We start from the raw sequence: 21,946 nt of genomic DNA, 5'->3' as shown, positions 1-21,946 counted from the left end.
TTGAAAGGCTTCGAATGTGTGTTACGTGTTATGTTATGAATGTGTGTTATGTGTTATGTTATGTACAGTACCCACGAATTGAAACATAACATCACTTCTTTTTTTTAGTATAACGAATGTTATGAGCAATTGCTCATCATAACTGCATGATGTCGCTGAAAAGATGGCTGCTAAAGGAAATGTTGGCTTCGATGTAAGTGTTCCTGTCAAAATTACTCCGGTATGACACGAGCTTAAACGCTGGTAACGGATGTTCGAGCATTACTTATTCCTAAATTTCTAGGTTTCCATTCATGAGTGCTGTACTTTTGTTCTTGTTGCATAACACTTATATGCATATTACTGTGCTTATATTCTCATGTCTCACACTGCAAAACGAACAGAAAGCTTTTGTATCATATCTACATGCATTTATGCTGTGCCCACCCCCTTCTGTAATGCCAAAAGATAAAGAAGGTAAATTAAAGTGAAATGGCAGTAATATTGTACACTGGTAGGGTTTCGCTTTTGAAGGTAATACCGTAATATATTCACGGTAAGGCACACAGAACAAACCGGAATACGTCGTTGTTTGCCTTACTTTGTCTGCGTTTCTGAAAGCACGACTCTGCCAGCATGCAACTACAACTCGCCCAAGAACCAGCACTTAATTTCTGTTGGTTGTCATGAGTGGCTCCATCCTCAAGTACAGACTTTTGGGCTAGTTGGTTCAGTGCATCCAATAAAGCCATAGCACTGAAAACACAGGGACCAAGGACAGGACGTAGCGCACGTCCTGTCCTCTTCCTTGGTCCTAGTGTTTTCAGCACTATGGCTTCACTGAGGGCTCCATCCTTGATCACCGGTCGTAGTCAAGCACGCGAATTTCATCTGTTGCCAGCGTGAATGCCACCTAAGACCGACAGGTTCATTTACCTGGCCTGGTCCAGCCATTCCTTGGCCTTGGTGTACTGTTGCTGCTGCATAGAGAGGAAGCCCAGCTCAGCGGCGGCAAAAGGCAGCAGGTACGTGTCCTCCAGTATCTGGTCCTGACTGCAGGTACGGAGTTGAAGGCGTATCAGTCATGCTATCCGTATGATCGTTTTGTCACATGATCTAATGGCACAGTAATTCCATAGAGACACACCGTTGTCATTTTTGCCAAAAAACATTGTATCCTCAGCGCATTTATAGCAATTGAGTTCTGCAGAAGTATTCCATTCCAATTGCTATATTCTGTGTCCACGTGCTTGAAGTTGTTGACTAGTTCGCCCTTGCGTTGCCGAATGCTAGCGTCCTGATTACTAGCTCAATTGGTAGAGCAACTGCCCTGGAAAGGCGTTGGACCCGGGTTCAATCTTCAGACCAGGACAAATTTTTCTTCAACTAAGAAGCTTTCCTTTCTGAGAAATCCGTATGGATTTCCCTGTGGCTTCAGGCTACGAACGGGAGGCTGTCAATTAGCCTGTCAGTGAATGATGGAGAGTACAGATCTCTTGAAGCATTAAGCCAAGTGTTCTCTCGCCACATGTACTGCATGGAATTGGTAAAAACATCTCGTACAGCAAAAAAATTTCATCCTGTTCAATATAAAAAGCACTTCTCAAGTTTCTCACGCTCTCACCAACTGAATATGTTGCCAAAAAAAAAAAAATCACGCTTCACAACCACGTTCGACAATTTTTACGCGCGTGTGCTGTAACTTTCTATTCGTGTGTACTAACATTCTCTGTTCTTGTTGTTAGGTAAGGATTATTAAGTTCTTGAATTTTGTCTCCACTAGCAATGACATGGTTTCTTGTTTCTCCATGATGCTTGCAGTTAGTTCCATTTTATTTTGTCCTATTTTGCAATGTTGTGTGTGATAAGCGCTTTCCACTGACCGTGCTATACTTGCAACTGCCACTACACTTTTTATACTACTTTATAACCTCCATATAACAAGGTCACATTTGACACAAAAATAACTTCCTTACATCCGAAAGTTCGTTATAAACGTGCATTCATAACACTGTATTTATGACTAGACTATTTTTCACTTACTTCGTTATAACGAATAATTTGTTATAGCAGTGTTCGTTATATCGAGGTTTGGGCATACATTGTATCCCTTCCCCCCCCCCACCACCACCACCAGTGAAATGCCATGTAGATAAAGATACAATACTGCCGAAAGTGGTGCTCTTTGAAGTAAGCTGAACCGTTTTTTCTCACCACAGGAGTATCTGCAACATGCTAAGTGTTGAGCACTTGATGGCAAAAAGGCCATACTTACTACTTGAAAACTTCCAGGAAGCACTCCTCAGATTGCAGGGGGTGGCCCATGTAGCGCATGCACACTCCCTTCAGCAGCATTGCGAGACAGTAGTCGTCAACGTACCTCTCGTCCATCTCTGCAATGAGACGTACGTCTCGCGTCACAATTGGAACTTTTTCGAGTGCGTGCTGGCAAGCATAGGTCGGTATGCTACGTGACCAACCTTTCTCCCTCGAAACTGTGGGCAGAGTGTTTTCGATGAGTCCTAAGATCTGGAGCAGAAGCTTCTCGTTGCGTCCGATCATGGGGAAGCTGTTCCACATGTACATAATTTCCTGAAAGGAAAGCGCAACTATCTTGTTTGTTTGTTCGAAAAAATCTTTTTCGTTTGGCTTCACAATGTCATCACAGTACAAGTGAATGTCCCTGTGTGCAACTGACAGCAACAACTAAAACACAAATTGAAAAACAAGATGTTAAGGTTTTAGGTTGTTTTGATTTCTGGGGAGCTTTCCATGAAGTACGCTGAAGCGTGATAAAAAAAAAAGTGTCTATACCCTAAAAACCTTTCACTTTCTAAAACCATGCTTGCACAAAACGAAACAATGCTCACACATTTGTCAGAATCTAAAGGTCCAGCACGAGCAAAATTGTGTGCTTGTATGTTAAGTGCATCAATCATTGGTTTGCACCTTCTCTGAGATGCTGATAATACAAGCAAATAAGAGACATGAATGACACGTGGTTCATAATAATGCTGGCATTGTCTGACTGGCTGATGGGTGCATTTCCTTCCAGAATGCTTCCTTTTACTTTGTCCCTTGCCCACTTGGCGGTCTATGAGTGCAAGACTGCAATTAGCGAAGAATTACTGCAGAGTGTGCAGTGAGCGCAGAAGGAAGGTGGAAGATGACTGGCGGAGGAGAATTATGATGGACAGATGGGCATGATGCACCACAGTGTCATTGCATTCGAACCTAGTATCATCCAATGCCATAGTACCTTTGTTATGTCAGACATTAACTACAAGCTTGTATGTATTCGTAGATGTACATATCAGGTAGAAGATTCACTTTGTTATATCTAATGATTCAGTACACCTTTTGGTTTGTTATGACAAGCTCTCACAGTGTTTATATGTGCCAGGTGGATCGCACAACACAGCAGTCAGGGTTCCGATCAATATTATTCAGTTGCAGATGCTTTTCAAGAAATGTTAATGCAAACTTTGCACAAAGTGTTTGTGATGATGTGTAATCACACCTAAATTAGCGCGGATCCAATTTACAAGCCTCCATTCGTCGTGTAATTCATCGCTCTGTTCCCAGCGGTACTATAATGCACACCAGTATGGACTGTCAACAGAATGCTGCCTAAGGCTCCTTCGTGCATGCGTGTCAATGTTAATTTTCCTCAAGCATACAACGTGCTGCAGAGGAAACCTTCCCGAAATGTTAACTTACCACGACAGGTAGAGTGAGCCGCTGGCCATTGTCGAAGAACTTTTGAGACTTCTTTACGACAAACTTCTCGATGGGAATGGATTTGCCGGCAATTTTCTGCTTGAGGCCCGGAACTTGCCTGGAAAGTAAAAAGGACAATGTCACTGACCCAAATGTATTACTCTAAAGAAAGAAACAGCCGCAATGAAAACTGGTTGACGTACAGGTGATGGCTACCATTGTAATGTATCATTACTATCACACTCATCATCATTTATTTTACCCTTAAGGTGCTGCAAATGGGTATCTTACAAAAGAAGGGCACACACTCAAAGAACGGCACTTTGTCTTAGCATGAAGGCATAGGTACACTTCTCAGCCATGGATGCAATATTTTGATAGTAAAAAATCCAGAAACACCAGACTACTTAGATTTAGGTGCATATATTAAAGAATCCCAGATGGTCGAAATTGATCCTGAGTCCCCCATTACGGCGTGCCCCATGATAATATCGTAGTTTTTGTGCTCTAATTAACTTTTGCAAGTAACACTGCAGAACTGAATTTAATTGGAATTATTTTACGGTATTCTGCAGAGAATCGATGGAGACTTACCTGAGGAGGTTCCCAATCTCTTCCATGAGTTCCGTACTGCCCTCCCTGTACTTGGCATAGAGGCAGGAAGCCTGGATGTAGACATAGGTGGCCTTGGACCAGCGACAACCCTTGCGCAGGATGTCAGCAGTCTCAATGGCTCGGTCCCAGTCGCACCTAAAGCTGTTTACATTTTTTTCCAAAGAAACACTGTTGAAGAAACCACAACTACGGGGGCACCAGTACACCACGCGCACCGCGACACAAAATACGGCACGTACCCAACCTAAAACCAGGAACCTTGGCACATCTCATTTTAGCCATATAAAGAATGTGAGTGTTGGAGGTTGCGCAATACAATTCATTATAAATGTTTATTTGTAACACTGTAGCTATGACAAGACTATTCTTCATTTACTTCGTTATAACCAATAGTTAGTCATATCCGTGTTCGTTATAATGAGGTTTGAGTGTGCAACGTGTGTTGATTGCAACATCAGTTTCAGCATTTGTCCCGGTGATAGACACTACGATTGTTTAATGGAGACACATCTTGCATTGAGTTGTATTCACTGTGCAATGTGCAAACCCTTGAACGAAAAGCTAACCATTTGGTTCCACAGTAAGTATATGAACTTGGGATAGATGACTGAAATATGCTTTTATGCTTGGGAAAAATATCTGTGATGATAAGTGTTATGTACATTGCACTTGCCATGTCAATTTCTGCAGACTACAGACATTTGCTGTAAGCATCTTAGTTCTGTGCTCTAGTTCTTAGCTCTGTGCTCAGTGCATTGGGGAAATCTTCACACCAAACTGGTGACTGTTGTGTTCCACATTCAACCTATGATAACTGAGACATGAATTAAAATATACACCTATACGCACCAATCTATTAGTGAGATTACTGTACTAAGATTTCTATACAATGTGACACCACATCCATACTTGTACTTTATCTATATTACATCTCGTTTGGACAAATGCTGCAAATAACTTTTTCACAATCTCAATTTTTTCCCCAATTTTATTCAGTTTCGTGATTCCAAAACAGTCAAGAGGCAGTAAATTTTGGGAGATCACTGGAATGACCAGTTTTTTGTTTGTTTTTTTGACAGCACGAATGGTGTGCAAGTCCAGTTTTTCGAATATCAATGATTATTCGTGAAAGTCAGACTCATGAAAAATTACGCGACTTGTTGATAAAAAAGATGTGGCAGGAACACGGAAGCACTTACCAATGGCACCAAAGCAGTTCCCAGTAGCAAATATAATGGAAAGGAATCCACTCATTCTGTGCCTCAATCGCTTCATAATACTGGTTTATTGCCTGAATAAAAAAAAACGAAAACAAAAATATGACACTCTAAATTTAGCATGCCTGCTAAACAACATGTATGAAGCCTTCCTGTTATCAGCACAAATTTTTCACATTACTTCCAAAGCATCCTGCTAATGTTACAACAAAAGCACTAACAGAGCGTTTTTAACAGAAGCACTAACAGAACACTAACGAGCAAATACTCTATATCTTCATAAAGCAGGTGACAATACAAAGCACATTCTAGAAGGAATGTGTTTTTATTCAGATTTTAAAGAGTTTTTAACCACTGTTCAGTAGAGACGATAAGGTTACCTTTCTTTGTGAAATCATTATTCACGTCAGCAGACATCGGAAATCATGAATTAATGGTAAAAATATTAACTAACTGACCCTTCCTAACTGCTCTTATAAATAACAGTTCAGTGTACTAATCCTGGCTTCTGTTTCACTTTTTTCACTTTCATTTCATGAGGACCAAATGATTTACCTCTTCACATGTGAGATGTTATAAAGCACATAAATATGGAAAAGGAGTAGATTGCTTACATTTTCTATCTGGCCCTTGACCTGATGCATCCTTGCATTGAAAAACAAACTGAGTACGCCCTGGAAAAATAGCAAAGGCATAAAGTAATAATGAATGTAAACAATGTGCAAAAACAATGTACATTGGTTAAAGAAGAATGTGGTTTTCTGAACTTACCTTTGGATATTTACTTAGAAGGCCCTTCACTAGCCTTTCAGAAAGTTCTAGATCTCCGTCGCCAAGTCCTAAAGAAAATAAGTGAAAAGTATGTCTTTGATGTCAGAAAATACTCGCTCATAAAGAAAAACTTGCTTATCGGTAGCAGTTAAACAGTACTCGCACAAGAAGCACAGATGATGTGCCGCACTCAGCGGAGAGAGTGAGGATTTCACATTTGCGAGAGATGTGTTCAAGTCAAATCCAGACTTTCTATTCTACAGGATTACGAAACATGCTTAAGGCTGTGGAAGCAGTCCCATTTTGATAATATGTAATACATACCCCGTGAAACATGCATTTATTGGAGATTTCTGGCACTGCCTTGGATGTTAGCAACACCGAATGATCTCTCCTTGCATCATAGTCATCAACAAACAGCCTGCTTGACATTAGGGTCACTGACAAAGTGTTTGCCTCCTATAAACTTTTTTAGAGGTGTAAACGAATGAAGGTTACTTCAAGCAAGGTAAGGAGTGTATGGCAGATGTAGTACCACATCTTACCTGACGTTGTGTGGCACAGCGCAACACATGACACAGCACAATGCTGCTACAAGCATTATGCTGCATTAAAAGAATATCCATGGTAATCAAGACAGGTCATTTGTTTCCAAGCGCACCGTCTTGCCCGTTGGGAAAACCCACAAAAGTGCCTGTCGTTGATGGTCTCAGTGTTGGGGAGGGAACCACCATAAAGGAGGTCACCTTCCTCACCGAAAATTGTGACTAAAAATCTCATTGCTGAACAGTTACCTTGTCCAGCACCACCCACCCATGTCCGGTCAACTATAAACTATTTTCACAATTTTCACACTACTTGGGTATTGGACTGCGCCTTCGGATCTCATCGTTTATAAAGTCTCGCATGGATTTCAATGAAATTTATGCCTTTGTTATTCAGAGGCTTCATTACAATGCCTTGTTTTCTTGCATGGATTTCAATGAACATTAGGCCTTTGTTATTCAGAGGCTTCATTACAATGCCTTGTTTCACTAGTGCCACTCACAAGCCCACCGCCACCTTGTTTAACACACCACTTCTGTGACACAATGCCAGCACACCCTGGCTTGATAGCCAACAAATGTCTTATCAAAGTATGCCAAAAAGATAGTGCTACGTTGCATTTCTATGTGCATATTGCGAGAAATCTGGGTTTGGCACGAATGACACTCACACATGCCTCAAATAAAGCCTGTCAATACAATCAAACTTTGTCATAATGCCATCAGCTTCAACAGGAAAATAACTTCATTGTGTCCAACATTTGATACAGGCATATCTCATCACATAATGATGCAAAAGAGAAACATTCCGTATTTACTCTTTAATACCCAATAATCCACCACAATATTCACTATTATGGTTTGAGTGTACAGCGAAGCCTCTTGCAGTAGATTTTTAGTTGATCACAGGAAAGATATGGAAAAGATAAAAAGACACCAAAACAGAAAGAAAAGGAACACATGGGAGCATGTTGAAGTTTCACTGAAATTGTCAAAGTGCAAAGTTGACCTCTCCATGCCTGGTAGAGGCTTCATTTGTGATCCGTTTTGTAAGCAACAAGTACAAACTATCTACTGCTGCTGTCTCACAGACAATTCAAGATTACTAAATGGAGTGTTCTTAAGAAATACAGCGTGCACAAATAAATTGTAAACCGCTTACCCAGGATGTAGAGGACGAACGTGTGATACGCCACAAGCACAATACTGCACAGAGGCCCACGGAGGTAGTCTTGCATCATGCAGCCATCTTCTAGTTCTCGCAATCCCAGCACCTGAAATTTAACATCACCCAGAGTCAGAAATTTGGGAACTGCACTGCTGCTTTTATTGTGGGGGATTCCTGTAATAAATATACATGTGAGAATAGCAAACAGTGAAATTCAGGTTAATGAAATAATGATATATGTGCTTGCATGTGGCTGGGAAATAAGAGACCAATTCGTAGTAAGAATACACAAACGCAAAGACTAAAGAAGGAAACAAAAACACTGAGAACTCGGAAACAATCTTTTCTGCAATTTGTTTGGGCCGTAACTAGCTTATGTAATGCGGTCCTGTACAAAGAGTTAGTGGCCAGAGATCGCATTTTTTAAACTTTTGGCTGGTTGCCCAAATGTTCTCATTTTGTTCTCGCAATGATGCCCGGATGATATCGTTTGAGTGCCCAGATAACGACTCTGGCTTTTGGCTCAAGGTCACATGAAGGCCACCGGCAACAGGAGCAAAGAGTATTTCATGCTTGAAAATTTACGGTTTTTTACCTGGTGCACAGGAACCTCGGAAACATCTTCATGTGGCTTTTGTTACAGCCATCAGACCTCTACGTGTGCTCGTGGTATTATAGGAAACGGCGCGCGAGTGCGTATAATTTAGCAAATAGTTTACGAAAAGGTCTCGGCGCGTATGCAAGAATGGCCCCTTCCCAATCTTTATATGCTTCACCACGCAGCACAATCGCATAGAGGCAAAGTAAACTCTCGCTCATTATGCAACGCCTCAAAGTATGCCTCAACCTGAAAGAAAGCCGAATCAGGTACACACTGACATTGGCCTAAATTTGATTTCAGCTAGTTACCTAGCACATAACGCCAGTTACAATGCGGATGTGTTGCATGATACATCTCTTTATTTCCTCTCCCACATTGGAGTTATGACAGTTTTTAGGCAGAATTATGGCCGTGCTCGCACAAACATGAGAGTGACAAACGTAACATAACTGACATTACACGCTGGGCCAGCGACAGTGCAGCGCTTCATCACGTGGTTTCGGCAACCACGCTACACACGCATCACTGGAGAAACTATTTAGTCGAGGTGCGCATTTGTAAAGGAGTAGTTAGAGAAATACGAGACATCAAACACAATAGAAGGCGAAGAGGCCAGAACATTGCGGTCTACAGAGAGCAATAAAATGCTGTTTGAAACCAGTAGCAATGTACTGCTAATAAATTTTTTCTCTGAAATTAAGTTATGCAGGTTTCACCTTATTTCTGACTGCCATTATCGGAAGTGTGCTAAATTTACTTGATTTTATGTGATTGGGTGCACATTACCATTTTTTATTATGAAACGACAAAACGAGGGTACGCCTCACATATAGAGACGCCTCACATATAGAATACGCCTCACATATAAAATTGAATATATACTGCCACATAAAACAGCAGAATGCAGGACTTTCGTTAATTCGATCCACCGGATAATTACATCAATTCTACCGGTACAGAGATGAAATATGTAATGGACGTCAACTGTATTAGTCAATTCTGTACTCATTCTGAAATGCAATTGTCCTTGAAAGCCTTCTGCCCGAATTGTGAATAATGATCCATTTCTTTTAAATTTTTGAAACAGGTGAAATGTTATCAATGCACGTGTCTAATGTACTGGACCCCCACCTTGTTTCCGGAGAATCCTATGAATTCCAGGAGCTTCAAGATCCGCGTTGGAAGTTGAGAGATCAACTGCGACAGAACAATGACGACCACGTTAGCTGACAAGCCGATGTATTATCCTTATGATAAATTACAAGCACAACGTGCGAGAGAAGGTGCTCTCACCAGGTTAAATGCACCGACGCCCAAGTGAACACCGCTCTCAAAGTGTTCCTTTTCCTTTGAACTCTCCCAGTTCCTTGTTGCCAGCATTTGCATACATTCTCTGAAAGAAAGAGGGAAACACTCCAATGCCTAATAGTCAAGCGAAAAGCGTTAGTATGTTGCCGGAACGATGAGCACTTTTGACCACAACAGGCCCACATCAATCAATCAATCAATCAATCAATCAATCAATCAATCAATCAATCAATCAATCAATCAATCAATCAATCAATCAATCAATCAATCAATCAAGAGGGGACTGTAACATACAGTGGGATCGACATTACACCCATTCCACTGCATGATAACTACATGCAATGCAATATGCACAATTACTATGTTCCCATAGTTGCGAACAATTGCAGCACATTAACAACAATAAAGAAAAGTCAACAGGTAACATTATTTCTTCACTTTTTTTTCGAAAGTCTGCCCTTTGGCATAATAATTATTAATTCAGAAATACACATACAAATTTGCTTCGTGTATGAAGTCCAGTAAGGAGCGGTGGTGAGGTCCACTAATCCAGCGGTCAAGGTCGGGAGGCAACGCACTTAATATGAACTTACTTGCTTTCATGAAACAGTTTGTGTGGAGTGTTGCGACTACAACGTAACAAGCTTTGTTCATATGACAAAGAGCCTTCCCCGCATACTGTTTTTAAACCAGGACCAATGATGCGGCTCATGCACACAAACGTTATTTTTATTATTCGAGTCAGTGACAGCACAACATTTTTGCTTGTTTGTTTAGACAGACCACCGTGAAATCAATGCGCGCTAAAAAGAAGAAAAGCCTCTATCGCGACTCCGTGACGTTGTATTTTTAAGCTACGGTATCAAGGCACGACTGCATTATACACGATGAATATAATATCGTTCTTCTGCGTAGTTATGTGGGAGAGGTACTTTACATACGAAATATTTTTCGCCGGTCTGAAGGCGACAGTTTTCCAGGCGTAATCGTGCTGGTGACAAACGTTCGTACGATGCGCGCCGACACGGAACCGGGGGAAGATATTCAAAACTCCTAATAAACAGGCGCAAAACGAGTTTTTTAAAAATTGGCCGAGGCGAAATCTGAGGCCGGCGGCAGAGGTTGTCGCCGTGCATGAAAAACGGTCGCGCATAAAAGCCAACGGCCGGAAACGAAATGCCCATCGCCGTCGCCACCCGCAACGCAACTGAAAGCGTGCTTTCCCGCACTATCACATTTCACGCGGCGAAGCCAGACTACAGCGCGAGCTACTGCCCGCGCGTGCGGTGTCGCGTTTTGCCTGCATAAATAATTCACAGAACCGAGGCTTTTCCTTTTTTTCTTTCTTTTTCGAGCGCCTGCGCCGCAGTTATTTCAATATTCCAACGTCGCGGAAAGCTATAACATATGTTAAATCTAACGCTATACTCCCCCCCCCCCCCCTTGTTGTTGGCAGTTCGCCAGAAGGTTTTCTGTTTAACCCTTGTCGTATGTTACACCGCAATCACGCGCTCCACCGTGAACCTATTTATCCCGGTTCTGGCCTAACGGCTCCTATCGCGCCCTTTGTCGTTTTAAAAAGAATGAAAGAACACGAGAAAAAGCATATCGATTGCTTTACTGAAGTCGCATTTGGCCGTTCTCGACCACCGATCTATAACAGCAGTTCCCACTTGCGAATACTGACCAGGGGCGGCGCCAAGAAGGAGAGGAGGAAAATGGGGCACCGCCTTGAAATTTTAACCTGCCCCTCCCCCCCCCCCTCACCCCAACCCACGTAGCGCTAGAAAGCTCACACCCATAGCTACGTAACATAATAGGGAGCTTTCGAATAGCGTACCTAGCTAAGTTAGCGTTTGCGGCCCGCTATTTCCGTCACTTAACGGGAGCCCGCAAGCGGTTAGCGTACGACGCATGCGCAGTTGCGCGAAGAGCCAGCGCAAAGCTTTGCGTACGCTATTCTAAAACTCCCTAATATTGGCGAACAAGGACACCGACTATTTCGTATCGTGTTACATAGTTATAACCAAAACCAAATAGCCCAGCTGTCTACGCTTAACCCCGTGCTTAGGTCGTACAGAGGCGTCCCGGCCATCCTGAAGGGCCCCTGTCAATGCAGCAGCCCCTCCTAAGGGCAGTATCCCGGCGCCGCTCCTGGTGGCTAACAATATCCTCGCTCGCGCTAGATAATTAATTATTTAATTAATTAACAATTCATTAGTGCACTTATTATTTGCATTCTACTAATTTATTAATTATACTCAACAGAACGAAAAATTGGCCTAGTTGGTGAGGATTCATTGTGGCTAGTAACACGACGATTGAAGATAAAAAGAACCACACGGGACAAGCGCCAAGTCCCGTGTGGTTCTTCTCTGTCTTCGTTCATCGCGCTACTAGCCGCAGTGAATGAATGAATGAATGAATGAATGAATGAATGAATGAATGAATGAATGAATGAATGAATGAATGAGTCTTGGTGAGGGCGAAGTAAGTCGCGGTTTCTCTCAAGAGAGTGCGTGGAAGTCTCACTTGTAGGACTGGTAACAAGACCGGATCTTGAGCCCTCCCTTGATGAAGGTCACCAGGCTCTGATCTTCGACGAACGTCAGGATGGCGTTCTCCAGAAGGCACTCGGCGTAGCACAGTTCCGCGTGGATTTCCTCTGCAAGGAGGGCGAGTCAACGTCGTACAATGTCATGCGCGAACGGCAAAACGCCACGGCCATTGGGTCGTGGGCAAACTAACCGACAGGTCGAAGCAGCGACACTGAAATGGGTAACCCTGAGCTCTACGGAATCCCGCATACAATATTACCTCAACACAAGTTTTAACGAGCCGCTTTTCTACGGGACACGGTGAGGTAGGCAGGGGTTCCGAAACCCCTTGTACGACCACTCACGCATGGTGTAGGTGTTGTAGTCCGGCCGGAGCAGCATCCGTGCCACGGCCGAGGTTCTGCGGCGCATCCGGTTGCACACTTCGACGCCCTGCCGGATCGCTTCCTGTGCACTCTTGATGTCACTCTGCGAAAGTGCACCGCGCGTCACTCAGGTGAAGATGCGTAACTGGTAATGAAACCAACTGGCCCCAGTTCTGGGTCAACTGGGACCAACTCGTCCCAATCTGAAACCAACTGGTCTCAGTTCAGGGCCAACTGGGACCACCAGTTGTGGGCCAGTTGGTCCCAGTTGAAGACCAGCTGGGCACCAGAAGGCTCACAGCTATTCCCAATATAGGGCAGCGGTTACCATTCATCCCTCACCCGCCAGCGGAAAGTTCACCCGTTATTTTTTTAAATTAGCTTAATTCTGGGTTCCGTGACAATATCTAGCACGGTCACTGTGCTCGCGTAATACGTTTTCCCGGTTACTACGTCCCGTTCCGGCGGTCCCGTAAAAAACAAATCAAAACACACAAAAAACGAAGGATTCTACACTCCATTAGGACTGCAAATTGGGCTAGTTTAATATTATTCATGGTGGAAGGTATACAACAGGGCAAACACGGGGACAGAAGAAAGGTTACGAACGACACAAGCGCTGCTTCGCAACTGTAATTTCTATTGAACGCTTTCCTCAGTATAAAGACGAAACCTCCTCACAAGAAAAAAACCAATACACTTGTAACAAAGTTATACTAAACAAAACAAAAAACAAAGCGCAGCTTGCACTAAGCCGCGCAAGGCAGGCCTGGTCACAGCAGAACTGGTGGGCACCTCCTAGCTGGTTCTGGCTTGGCTTGGCTTGGCTTGGCTTTTACCCTCTCATCTCTCTCTTTCACGCCCCTTGCTATATTATACTATACATGGCTATGCTTGCTCTCTTTTTTTTTCATCTTTTTTTGTCTGTTTTTTATGTTTTTCTCCCTGTAGTTCTCTTTCTTTCTGTCTATTTTTCTCTTTCTATGCCTATGATTCATAATGACGATACTTTTTAATCTACCTGACGGCCAACCTCGAGCATAACAGCTCGGCTGTAAAAATCTACAAGAAAATAATAAACGTATAACACAACGCCAAAAAGCCAACATCAGACACGTGGGGCACAATCGATGGGACAGCTGCCTCTAACGACTTATCAATATAACGAAATATAGCGAAACGTTTGCTAATGTAGAAGGCCTGTGTTTGCGCTGTTTTATATCTTCTACTAGTATACACTGCATCACACGAGAGGCGGCGGAAAAATAGTCGTACCATGTCTATGGTGAGCACTGCCTGCATGAACATGATGGTGGACTGCCCCAGCGCATGGTACATGCTTTCGTGGGCCCTGTAAGAAGATTGGTTACCATGGTTACGCACAGCACCGTTCGAGTACACGAGAATATACACTACGTACATCATATACATCATATACATCATATACACTACATACGTACATCATATACACTATATACATCAGCAACAGCGAAAAACCGAAAAAAAAATATTATTGCAATGTTTACCGCGGAAAATTCCTTCGGCAGAAGCTATACAAACATCCTTTGTTCGGAACTTTTTTTTTCCACCTGTTCGCGGCTAACAAAAATTATCTTTTTTTCTTGACTTTAATATGCACTATCAATATAGATAAAATAAGAATCTTGCCAACGTGGGATATTAATAGTATATATTTTTATTTTATTCCGCACAATGCTGCAGGCAATAGTCCAAGCATTGCCGTAGAATCGGTCAAATTAGTTTTGATTAAACTGCGAGCAGGAGGTAAAATTCTGACATCTACAGACAAGCCAACAAAACTTGTTGCATTCGCGGTCGCGCCGACAACAGTTATTCAATAGATTATATTACGAATGGGTTTCGGTGCCGTCAGATTGGGCTGTTAACCTTGCCGTTTTTTATCTTGGACAACTAAACGAAGAGCGCCACGGTAGACGTATGCGCATGAAAACGATTAGACTGGTGCATTCGACGTTTCGTGACCTTATCAATTCACATTCGTTTAACGGCACAAGGTGGCGGCACCCAAATGTCTTACGTAAAATAGTCTATATATAAAAATAGATAAAGCCAGTTATTATCGGCTTTCCAAGAGGTACATGTAAATCTCCAAAAAGCCCATGTGTCGAAAGTGAAATCGTCTATATTGGTCGGCTAGGTGTTTGCTGGTGAAGCTGTCATTAAGAGCTTGCTCGTGAGGCTGGAGCCCGTTGACCCCATCTAAGAAGCTTGCGCTTCGGGACAAGCGAACAGATTGTGTCTGTAACGATCGAGAAAACGAAGCGCGAAACTGCAGAAACATGTTTTTCATCCAAGCTCTTGCTCTTTCTTGGCATTTAGAAGCAATTTAAATGATAAGTAACGTACGACTGTTAAAAAAAAGACTATGTGAAAGACGGATTGGATGTGGAGAGGGCATCAAAAGACCTCGCTGCCACGTCCACGACAGGAGGCATCATAGATCATTTCATCGTAAGAGACGTCCTGGATTTCCACCAGCTGTACTATACATCGCACTTCGATCCCGAACGGATCCGATTAACAAAACCGGTCCAGCTGCTAGTGCTCACTGATCACGGTGATGATCGACCTTCGAGAACTGTCAAGAACCCCTTCCACACATACACACGGATTCGTGAACCGTGCGTGCGTTCTCCGTCATAACAGACAAGTATAAGCATTACAACGGAAACTGTGACTGCAACGTACGTGCAGTGCGCGTGCGCGTGTCATTCGGCTGTGTATATATCTAGGGAAACTTTCCTGAATGAAGCTTAGTTGCGACTTACGCCTGTCCTGTGTGTCTGTGTTCATTCTTTGTCCTGTTTGGATTCGCGCTATCCAGTATTGATGAATATAAACACTACATACCAGCTTACCGCGTTTGGTGTTGGTAACACCCATGTGTCTGTTGCCATCGCTACGCAACTGTTAAACAACTGGTTATATAATAGATATGCGAGTGTGCGTATACCACTTCCATATTTCTCTAGCGTCTTTCCGCAACGTTTCGCTCAATGTGAAAAATTGCGCCACAGTCACCAATCCGCGCATGCTTTTCATAACATCGATTCCCACGGTGCGGGGGATCTCCTCTAAGTGGACTGTCCATTTGAGCGAGCTCTGATCGGATAGCTCTCTAGAACTGGCGGACCATCATCACCGCCGACTAAACAGAGCCATATACAATGAGCGCGCACTGAAATTATAGTCGACTCAGCGGACTCTTACAGAATACCACCGCTGGTCTTACTTCAATTTGTTTAGTGTTCTCTATGACTAGATGAAAGACACGCTATTAACGCGGCACTCACTTGGGCTTCATTCGCTTGAGCGCCTCCCCGAACTGGTTGCTGAGTAGAAGGTCGAGGGCTCGGGTCGCCTCTTCGGCCGCCCGCTCCACGTTCACGGTGTCCGCAGGCCGCGTCTCGATCCTGGACGCGAAAAGAGTCCCCGAGGCGTCTCGAGAAATGTGTAGTTAAACATACAAACGAACAGATCGCGGTGGTTTCCGTTTCGTTTACAAGCACGTATCGCAAACGCGGAGGTTGCAGAAGCGCCATGGGCTGCAAAGTCTACTAATTGATGACTTGTCCTAACGTTACGGACGCAGCTTTTGAACACCAAAGTTTTTGTGCCTGGGTCCATTAAGACTTCACTGACGTCATTTCCCTGAAGGAAATGACGTCAGTGAAGTCTTTGTGAAGTCGATTTTCACATATCATTTTCGTCACAGAAATGACGTCTGTAAAGTGCACGTGAGCAGGTCACAAGGAAAAAAAATTAACCTGCACTGGCACTACAACATGGCGACTACGATGACGTCAGTGCAAGCTACCAGTTACGGGGGCAATGTTTTGGGTTTATGGTCTCACCTTTCATCAACGTGGCAAGCGACGCGCGCTCTAACTACTTTCTTAGAATCAGGTGACCTGAGATAAGGAGGTTATATACAGCATATGAGACAGATAACAGCGTACGCAAACTCTCTCTCTCATTTCGCATTTACCTTTATTCCTTTAGCGCGTTGTTACTTTTTTCCTGTGCAGGGTAGCAAGCCGGATGTCCACCTGGTTAACTCTCTACCTCTGAATTGGCAGTTCTCTGAGACATCAGTGAGGCTAACAAGTAAAGCCAAAGGCATCCGCATTGAGATCCTCGAACAGATTTCTGACCCGATAGTGACCCCAAGCTGTACGCATGATTCTGCAACACAAGGTGCTCACATTTGTGAATCAAAACCTGGCTGTTATGGCATGAGTTGCGTATTCCGGCACGCACTAATAATGTTTGATGACTTCCCTAACAGTGCGTTAGTTCATTTCGACGACCATGTGGCATTTGCTCGAGCACTTGGATATGCCAATCAATATGCTTTATGGAATCAGCTATGCAAGAATGAAACAATCACCCAGTTAAGGTGACTTAATTAAGCCTTTGTTTCACAGTGACGAAAAAAGTTCGTGTATGTGAAATAAGTCCGGCTCCTGCGCCTCCCTTCCCTCTCTCAAAATATGCTTTCTAAAAGACTTGGAAACATTTCAGAGGTTCCAGTAAAAAGAAAAGGAACTGTAAAAACTTGTAAAATCGATTACTCCAGAAATTCAACGAGAAGAATTCTGCACATAAAGATGTTAACGAAGGTAAGTGTAGTGACGTTAGGAAAACGTCATACCTTGGACTGGAGACGTCAAGTGCATCCTCGAACACCTGCACAGAACAAAGAAAAGAGCACAAAGGTCAGGCTACATTCCACAAAAGATAATGCGGTCATGCGTACAACGGGTATAACATGTACTTCGTACACAGGAAAATCAGACATGGCGCATCGTCATAGGCATCTGAGGGAATGGTACAGAAACTATTCGCCGTTTTGAAATCGACTGTCAATGTATTCAGCCAGCCACCGAGAATGCATTGAGACTTCTCCAAAAATTAGGTTTCAAAGAGAGCTCGCGGGGGCGTAAGGTGTTCTGCGGTTGAGCGAGATAGAGAGAAGGAATACATAAAGGCAAGGAGGATAACTAGACTACGTCCAGTTTGCTACCCTACAGTATTCTGCGGTTGAGGCTACTGAAAAAAGGCTGCAAAATCGGTGGCGGAAACTAAAGGGTACACACGGAACGAACAAGTTCTAATGCATATACCATCTCGAAACTGGTGTCACTCGAAAAGTTATACAAAGTGAACACGCTTCGCGAACTAAAAACACCCACAACTTGTCAATTGCAATGTGTGTCGAAAAGTAATTAATCAGAAAGTTAATCAGCGAATATTACTTAATCATGACTAATAGATTTCATAGGTATAGTGGGCGTCCAGCCAACTTGGATATCTTACTTTTGAAGAAACTTTTTTTCTTCTTTTTTTTTCTTTATTCGTCGAAAACACGATTTTAACGTATCCTTTTGTCATCGTAGAAAACAACCTTTATACAGGCTTGCCAAGAAAGTGTTCGCTGCCTTTCCAAAGCAGTTTTCACTCTGACCGTCGGTATGCCGCATACGTAAGTTGTTACCACGTCACGTGACGACTACAGAGGGGACAAAAAAGTGCCCGGGACACGAAATTCGCGAAAAAGAAAAAGAAATTCTCGGTTAGCGCGATAACATACAGTTTAGTAATACATGCTTCCGGGCAAGTTGGTTCATACTTGATTATGCAACCCTTTGTTCCGAATTAACATATAGCGCTTCACTTAAAAGTTGTAGCGGTATAGTTTTTTCAACCCAACCGCGAAGGTCACAAAAGGTTACGTCAGCGAACGATAGAAATCCGGACGTGCGATTAACCTCCCTCGCTTTCCTTGCCCCCCCCCCTCCCCCTCCTCTCTTTTCTTTCTCTCCCTCTCCCAAAAACTATCCTTTAAGTCAGAAGGACCATGCGTTAACAGAGTAGTTATTCGCATTTGCCGCGAGACCAGTGTCCTGGATACGTTTGTCTCTCAAATTCTTATCTACATACATTTCTGTGAATCCTTATCTACATACATTTCTGTGAATCAAGCGACAGCTCATTGGTCACATGTAAAACTAGTGAGAGAGAGAGAGAGAGAGAGATGAATGTCCCTGAACAATCTGGAAATTATTCGTGACACACTGACACCACCACTCATATACACATTGCCTGTTTCCCGTAGCTTCCACGTGCCAAGTGAAGAGACGCCAAAGATGAATTGCGTTATAAACGATCCGTCACGGAAAAGCTTGCACCGCAGGAGTCTCTGTATCCAGGCTAATAGTGCGCAAGAAGCAGTAGTGTCTATGTAGTTGTGGCTGCACTTATGCACTCAACACGGAAAATATAAATGTAATTATTTTTTCTTTTGTGAGGCGGAACGCAAAGCTCATGTCATTACGCTTACACCAATAACTCAAAGCGAAACGGTTCTGTCATCAGTGCCCCAGTTACCCCTACACGAGGTCAACATGTTTGATGACCGTTCCATTTTGTCCTATAATATACGCCCCGCACTATTCGTCCCAGCGTCTCGTCTGTATAAGCATCTTCCTCGACAGCGCCTTGCCGTCTTTTCATAGGATGACCCAGTTTGTTTCCCTTTCCTGCTACATCACTGTCCATTACCCTGTTGACGACGTAGTTGCTTGGCTATTCATTATGTGGTCAAACTGATCTCACTGCCGGTTAACTTATCTAGCGTAAGGTTAACATAAGGCGAAGCAAGTATAGTGTTTCGATGTACCTTAACAGTCGGAATACTTCCACTAAGGCGCGGTCGAAAATTGACGGGCAAATTATTTTCTTACAGCACAGCTGTTACACTCGAGGTTTGCTGTGTACCGTAGGTAGAAAATTTTCATCATCGTAAACCGGCACGCGCGCTCTCTTCATCCTCTTCATCTTCATCCCCTTCTGCTTCGCTCCCAGAGCACGTGCGCAGATTTGTCTGGTGTGGCATGCAATAACTCTGATGGGCGAGAGAACGAGTAGAGAGAGATAGACAGAAAGAGAAAGAAAGAGAAAGGGAGAAATTCTTGGCGAGGAGAGATTCGAACTCACGCACAACATCCGAAGGAAAAGCGTCGTAACCACTCGGTTATCCAGGCACGCTAGCAAAGCATGACATAGCGTTGTATAATATAGTATAACATAATATAGTATAGCATAGCATAATATAGTATAGTACAGCAAGGAGTGGGAAAGGGAAGTAATGTTGAGAAGAGATGTTAAGGTGAGGAGGAAGGAAATGAGGAGGGGGAGAGAGCAAAACATGGAGAGAGAGAGAGAAGGAGATAGAAAGATAGAGAGCGCGAAAAATGGAGAGATAAAGAAAGGGAAGAAAGTAAAAGAAAGATAGAAAGAACGCGAAAGAGAAAGAAATAGATAGAGAACGAAATAAATAGAAATACCAAGAGACAAAAAAGTAAACTATACCCATTAGTATAGTATAGTATAGTATAGTATAGTATAGTATAGTATAGTATAGTATAGTATAGTATAGTATAGTATAGTATAGTATAGTAAGGGTTGGAAAAAATAGAGAGGTGAGAGGGCGAAAGCCTGGCCAAGTCAGGACCAGCTAGGTCAGCTGTGACCCTGCCTTACGCGACTTAGTTGCAAGCAGCGCTATTCTTTTTCCTTTCACAAACAGAGTTCACTTTTCGAACAGCTTTGAATGTAAATACATCTTGTTCGTAGTTCTTTAAGTTAACAAACTGTTTGCGTTCATGAATAAGTGTTCACTCGCGTCATCGTTATGAGTCGGTACTCCCCACCACGTAACAGCCTGGAAAGCGTTCACTCTATGGAAAAATAAGCAATTAAATAAAAATAGCAAATTTTTTATTTGCTTAGTAAGGAACCCGAATTAGTAGAGAAAATCAGTAGATCCAAGCCTCCTTCTCACACTTCTATTTCTTCCTTCTTCCATAATATGATGCTCGATCAATAACTATTGTATCCTGTTATACGATTCGCAAAAATACTGGTCGAGTTACTCTGCTAATTAGCGTAAATTCATGTTCAATATTTAATATTTTATATTACGTTTCAGAATGTCGAGCTGGTCAAGCCAGCTTTAGCGCAGTTTTTACTCACGCCATCTTTCCGGTACAACACAGAAAAAATAAACGTTTATTTCAATTCACTTCAATTCAATTGACAGCCACGGAATGCGGTTCCAAATCGTCGCGTTCCATATGTTCCTCAAGAGCGGACGACGCCGTGGGCTCCGCTACAGACAGTGTATCTCCACGGCGTAATGCACTGATCGCATCGGTACAGCCAGCCGTTCGGCTTGACTTGGCTGTCGAAGACGTTTGGCTCTCACAAAAGCCGCACAACACACAGTTTTAGCGACACAGAGACATAAGGCAGAGACGAGATTCGTTCGCGAATCGATCGAACAGAAACGCTGTCCCATCACTCGCTCCAAAGCGGCCTTTAATTCTTCGCTCTGATGCACATATCACAAACTACGGGGCGTCCATTTCACGCTCTTTCGCTTCCGACGCGACAACGTTGTTTCTATGGTGTATGTGCAAGGTCAACGGAATTAAGTGAGCAGCATTAAGCACGTGGCATTCATTGTGTGGTCTTAAGTGCGTGGCATTACGTGCGCCATTAAGTGTCCAATGCCTTGAGCCCTTCAAATCGATCACTCTGAGGGACGAGGCCGCGCGTACGCATTTCACGACATCGGTACCACCGTGATACTTTCGTAAGACCGCCACCTCTACAACTTCACAAAGAACACAACTGAAGAATGTTCACTCTGTGCATTTAATTACGAGTATACAAGCGCCGGACTGCAAGCGAGTGCGTTAATTATGTCCAATTAGACGGGTAACTCAGTTAAATGTGATCACCCGTAGTCGAAAGAGTAACGAGATCCCAATGAATCGATAGAACGGAGCCATGGATGCCTAAACAAAGGAGGGCGCTCATTCGTCTGACCAGAAACGCTGGTTATAATAAGCGAATGCATAGTCGTATGCAATCAAATAAATGACACTCGAAGCCACACGTCGTAGACAAACGGGTCGTTCGTAACGATCGCACATGGATGCCGAGTTAATGACATTAAAACGCACGGAGCGAGACACCCGCACCGTTTAC

At 43.2% G+C, this 21,946-nt stretch overlaps 1 protein-coding gene across 2 annotated transcripts in view; it reads right to left on the bottom strand.

The window, feature by feature from the left end:
• LOC119405101 (tetratricopeptide repeat protein 39B) overlaps positions 1-21,946 on the bottom strand; it is a 117,414-nt gene that overhangs the window by 4,189 nt on the left and 91,279 nt on the right. For both annotated transcript variants that reach the window (XM_037671888.2, XM_037671889.2), the window contains exons 2-17: positions 17,544-17,578; positions 16,183-16,302; positions 14,123-14,198; positions 12,827-12,950; positions 12,457-12,589; positions 9,910-10,009; positions 9,748-9,813; positions 8,010-8,121; positions 6,303-6,370; positions 6,146-6,205; positions 5,514-5,605; positions 4,294-4,455; positions 3,700-3,817; positions 2,460-2,571; positions 2,255-2,372; positions 916-1,032 (exon numbers count right to left, since the gene is read on the bottom strand). In XM_037671888.2, coding sequence (XP_037527816.1) covers positions 916-1,032; positions 2,255-2,372; positions 2,460-2,571; positions 3,700-3,817; positions 4,294-4,455; positions 5,514-5,605; positions 6,146-6,205; positions 6,303-6,370; positions 8,010-8,121; positions 9,748-9,813; positions 9,910-10,009; positions 12,457-12,589; positions 12,827-12,950; positions 14,123-14,198; positions 16,183-16,302; positions 17,544-17,578 — 1,613 coding nt within the window. The remainder of the gene's footprint in view (positions 1-915; positions 1,033-2,254; positions 2,373-2,459; positions 2,572-3,699; positions 3,818-4,293; positions 4,456-5,513; positions 5,606-6,145; positions 6,206-6,302; positions 6,371-8,009; positions 8,122-9,747; positions 9,814-9,909; positions 10,010-12,456; positions 12,590-12,826; positions 12,951-14,122; positions 14,199-16,182; positions 16,303-17,543; positions 17,579-21,946) is intronic.

The sequence above is a fragment of the Rhipicephalus sanguineus genome, chromosome 9 (genome assembly GCF_013339695.2).
Source record: "Rhipicephalus sanguineus isolate Rsan-2018 chromosome 9, BIME_Rsan_1.4, whole genome shotgun sequence".
Classification (NCBI taxonomy): Eukaryota; Metazoa; Arthropoda; class Arachnida; order Ixodida; family Ixodidae; genus Rhipicephalus; species Rhipicephalus sanguineus.
This window is presented reverse-complemented; position numbering and strand designations above follow the sequence as displayed.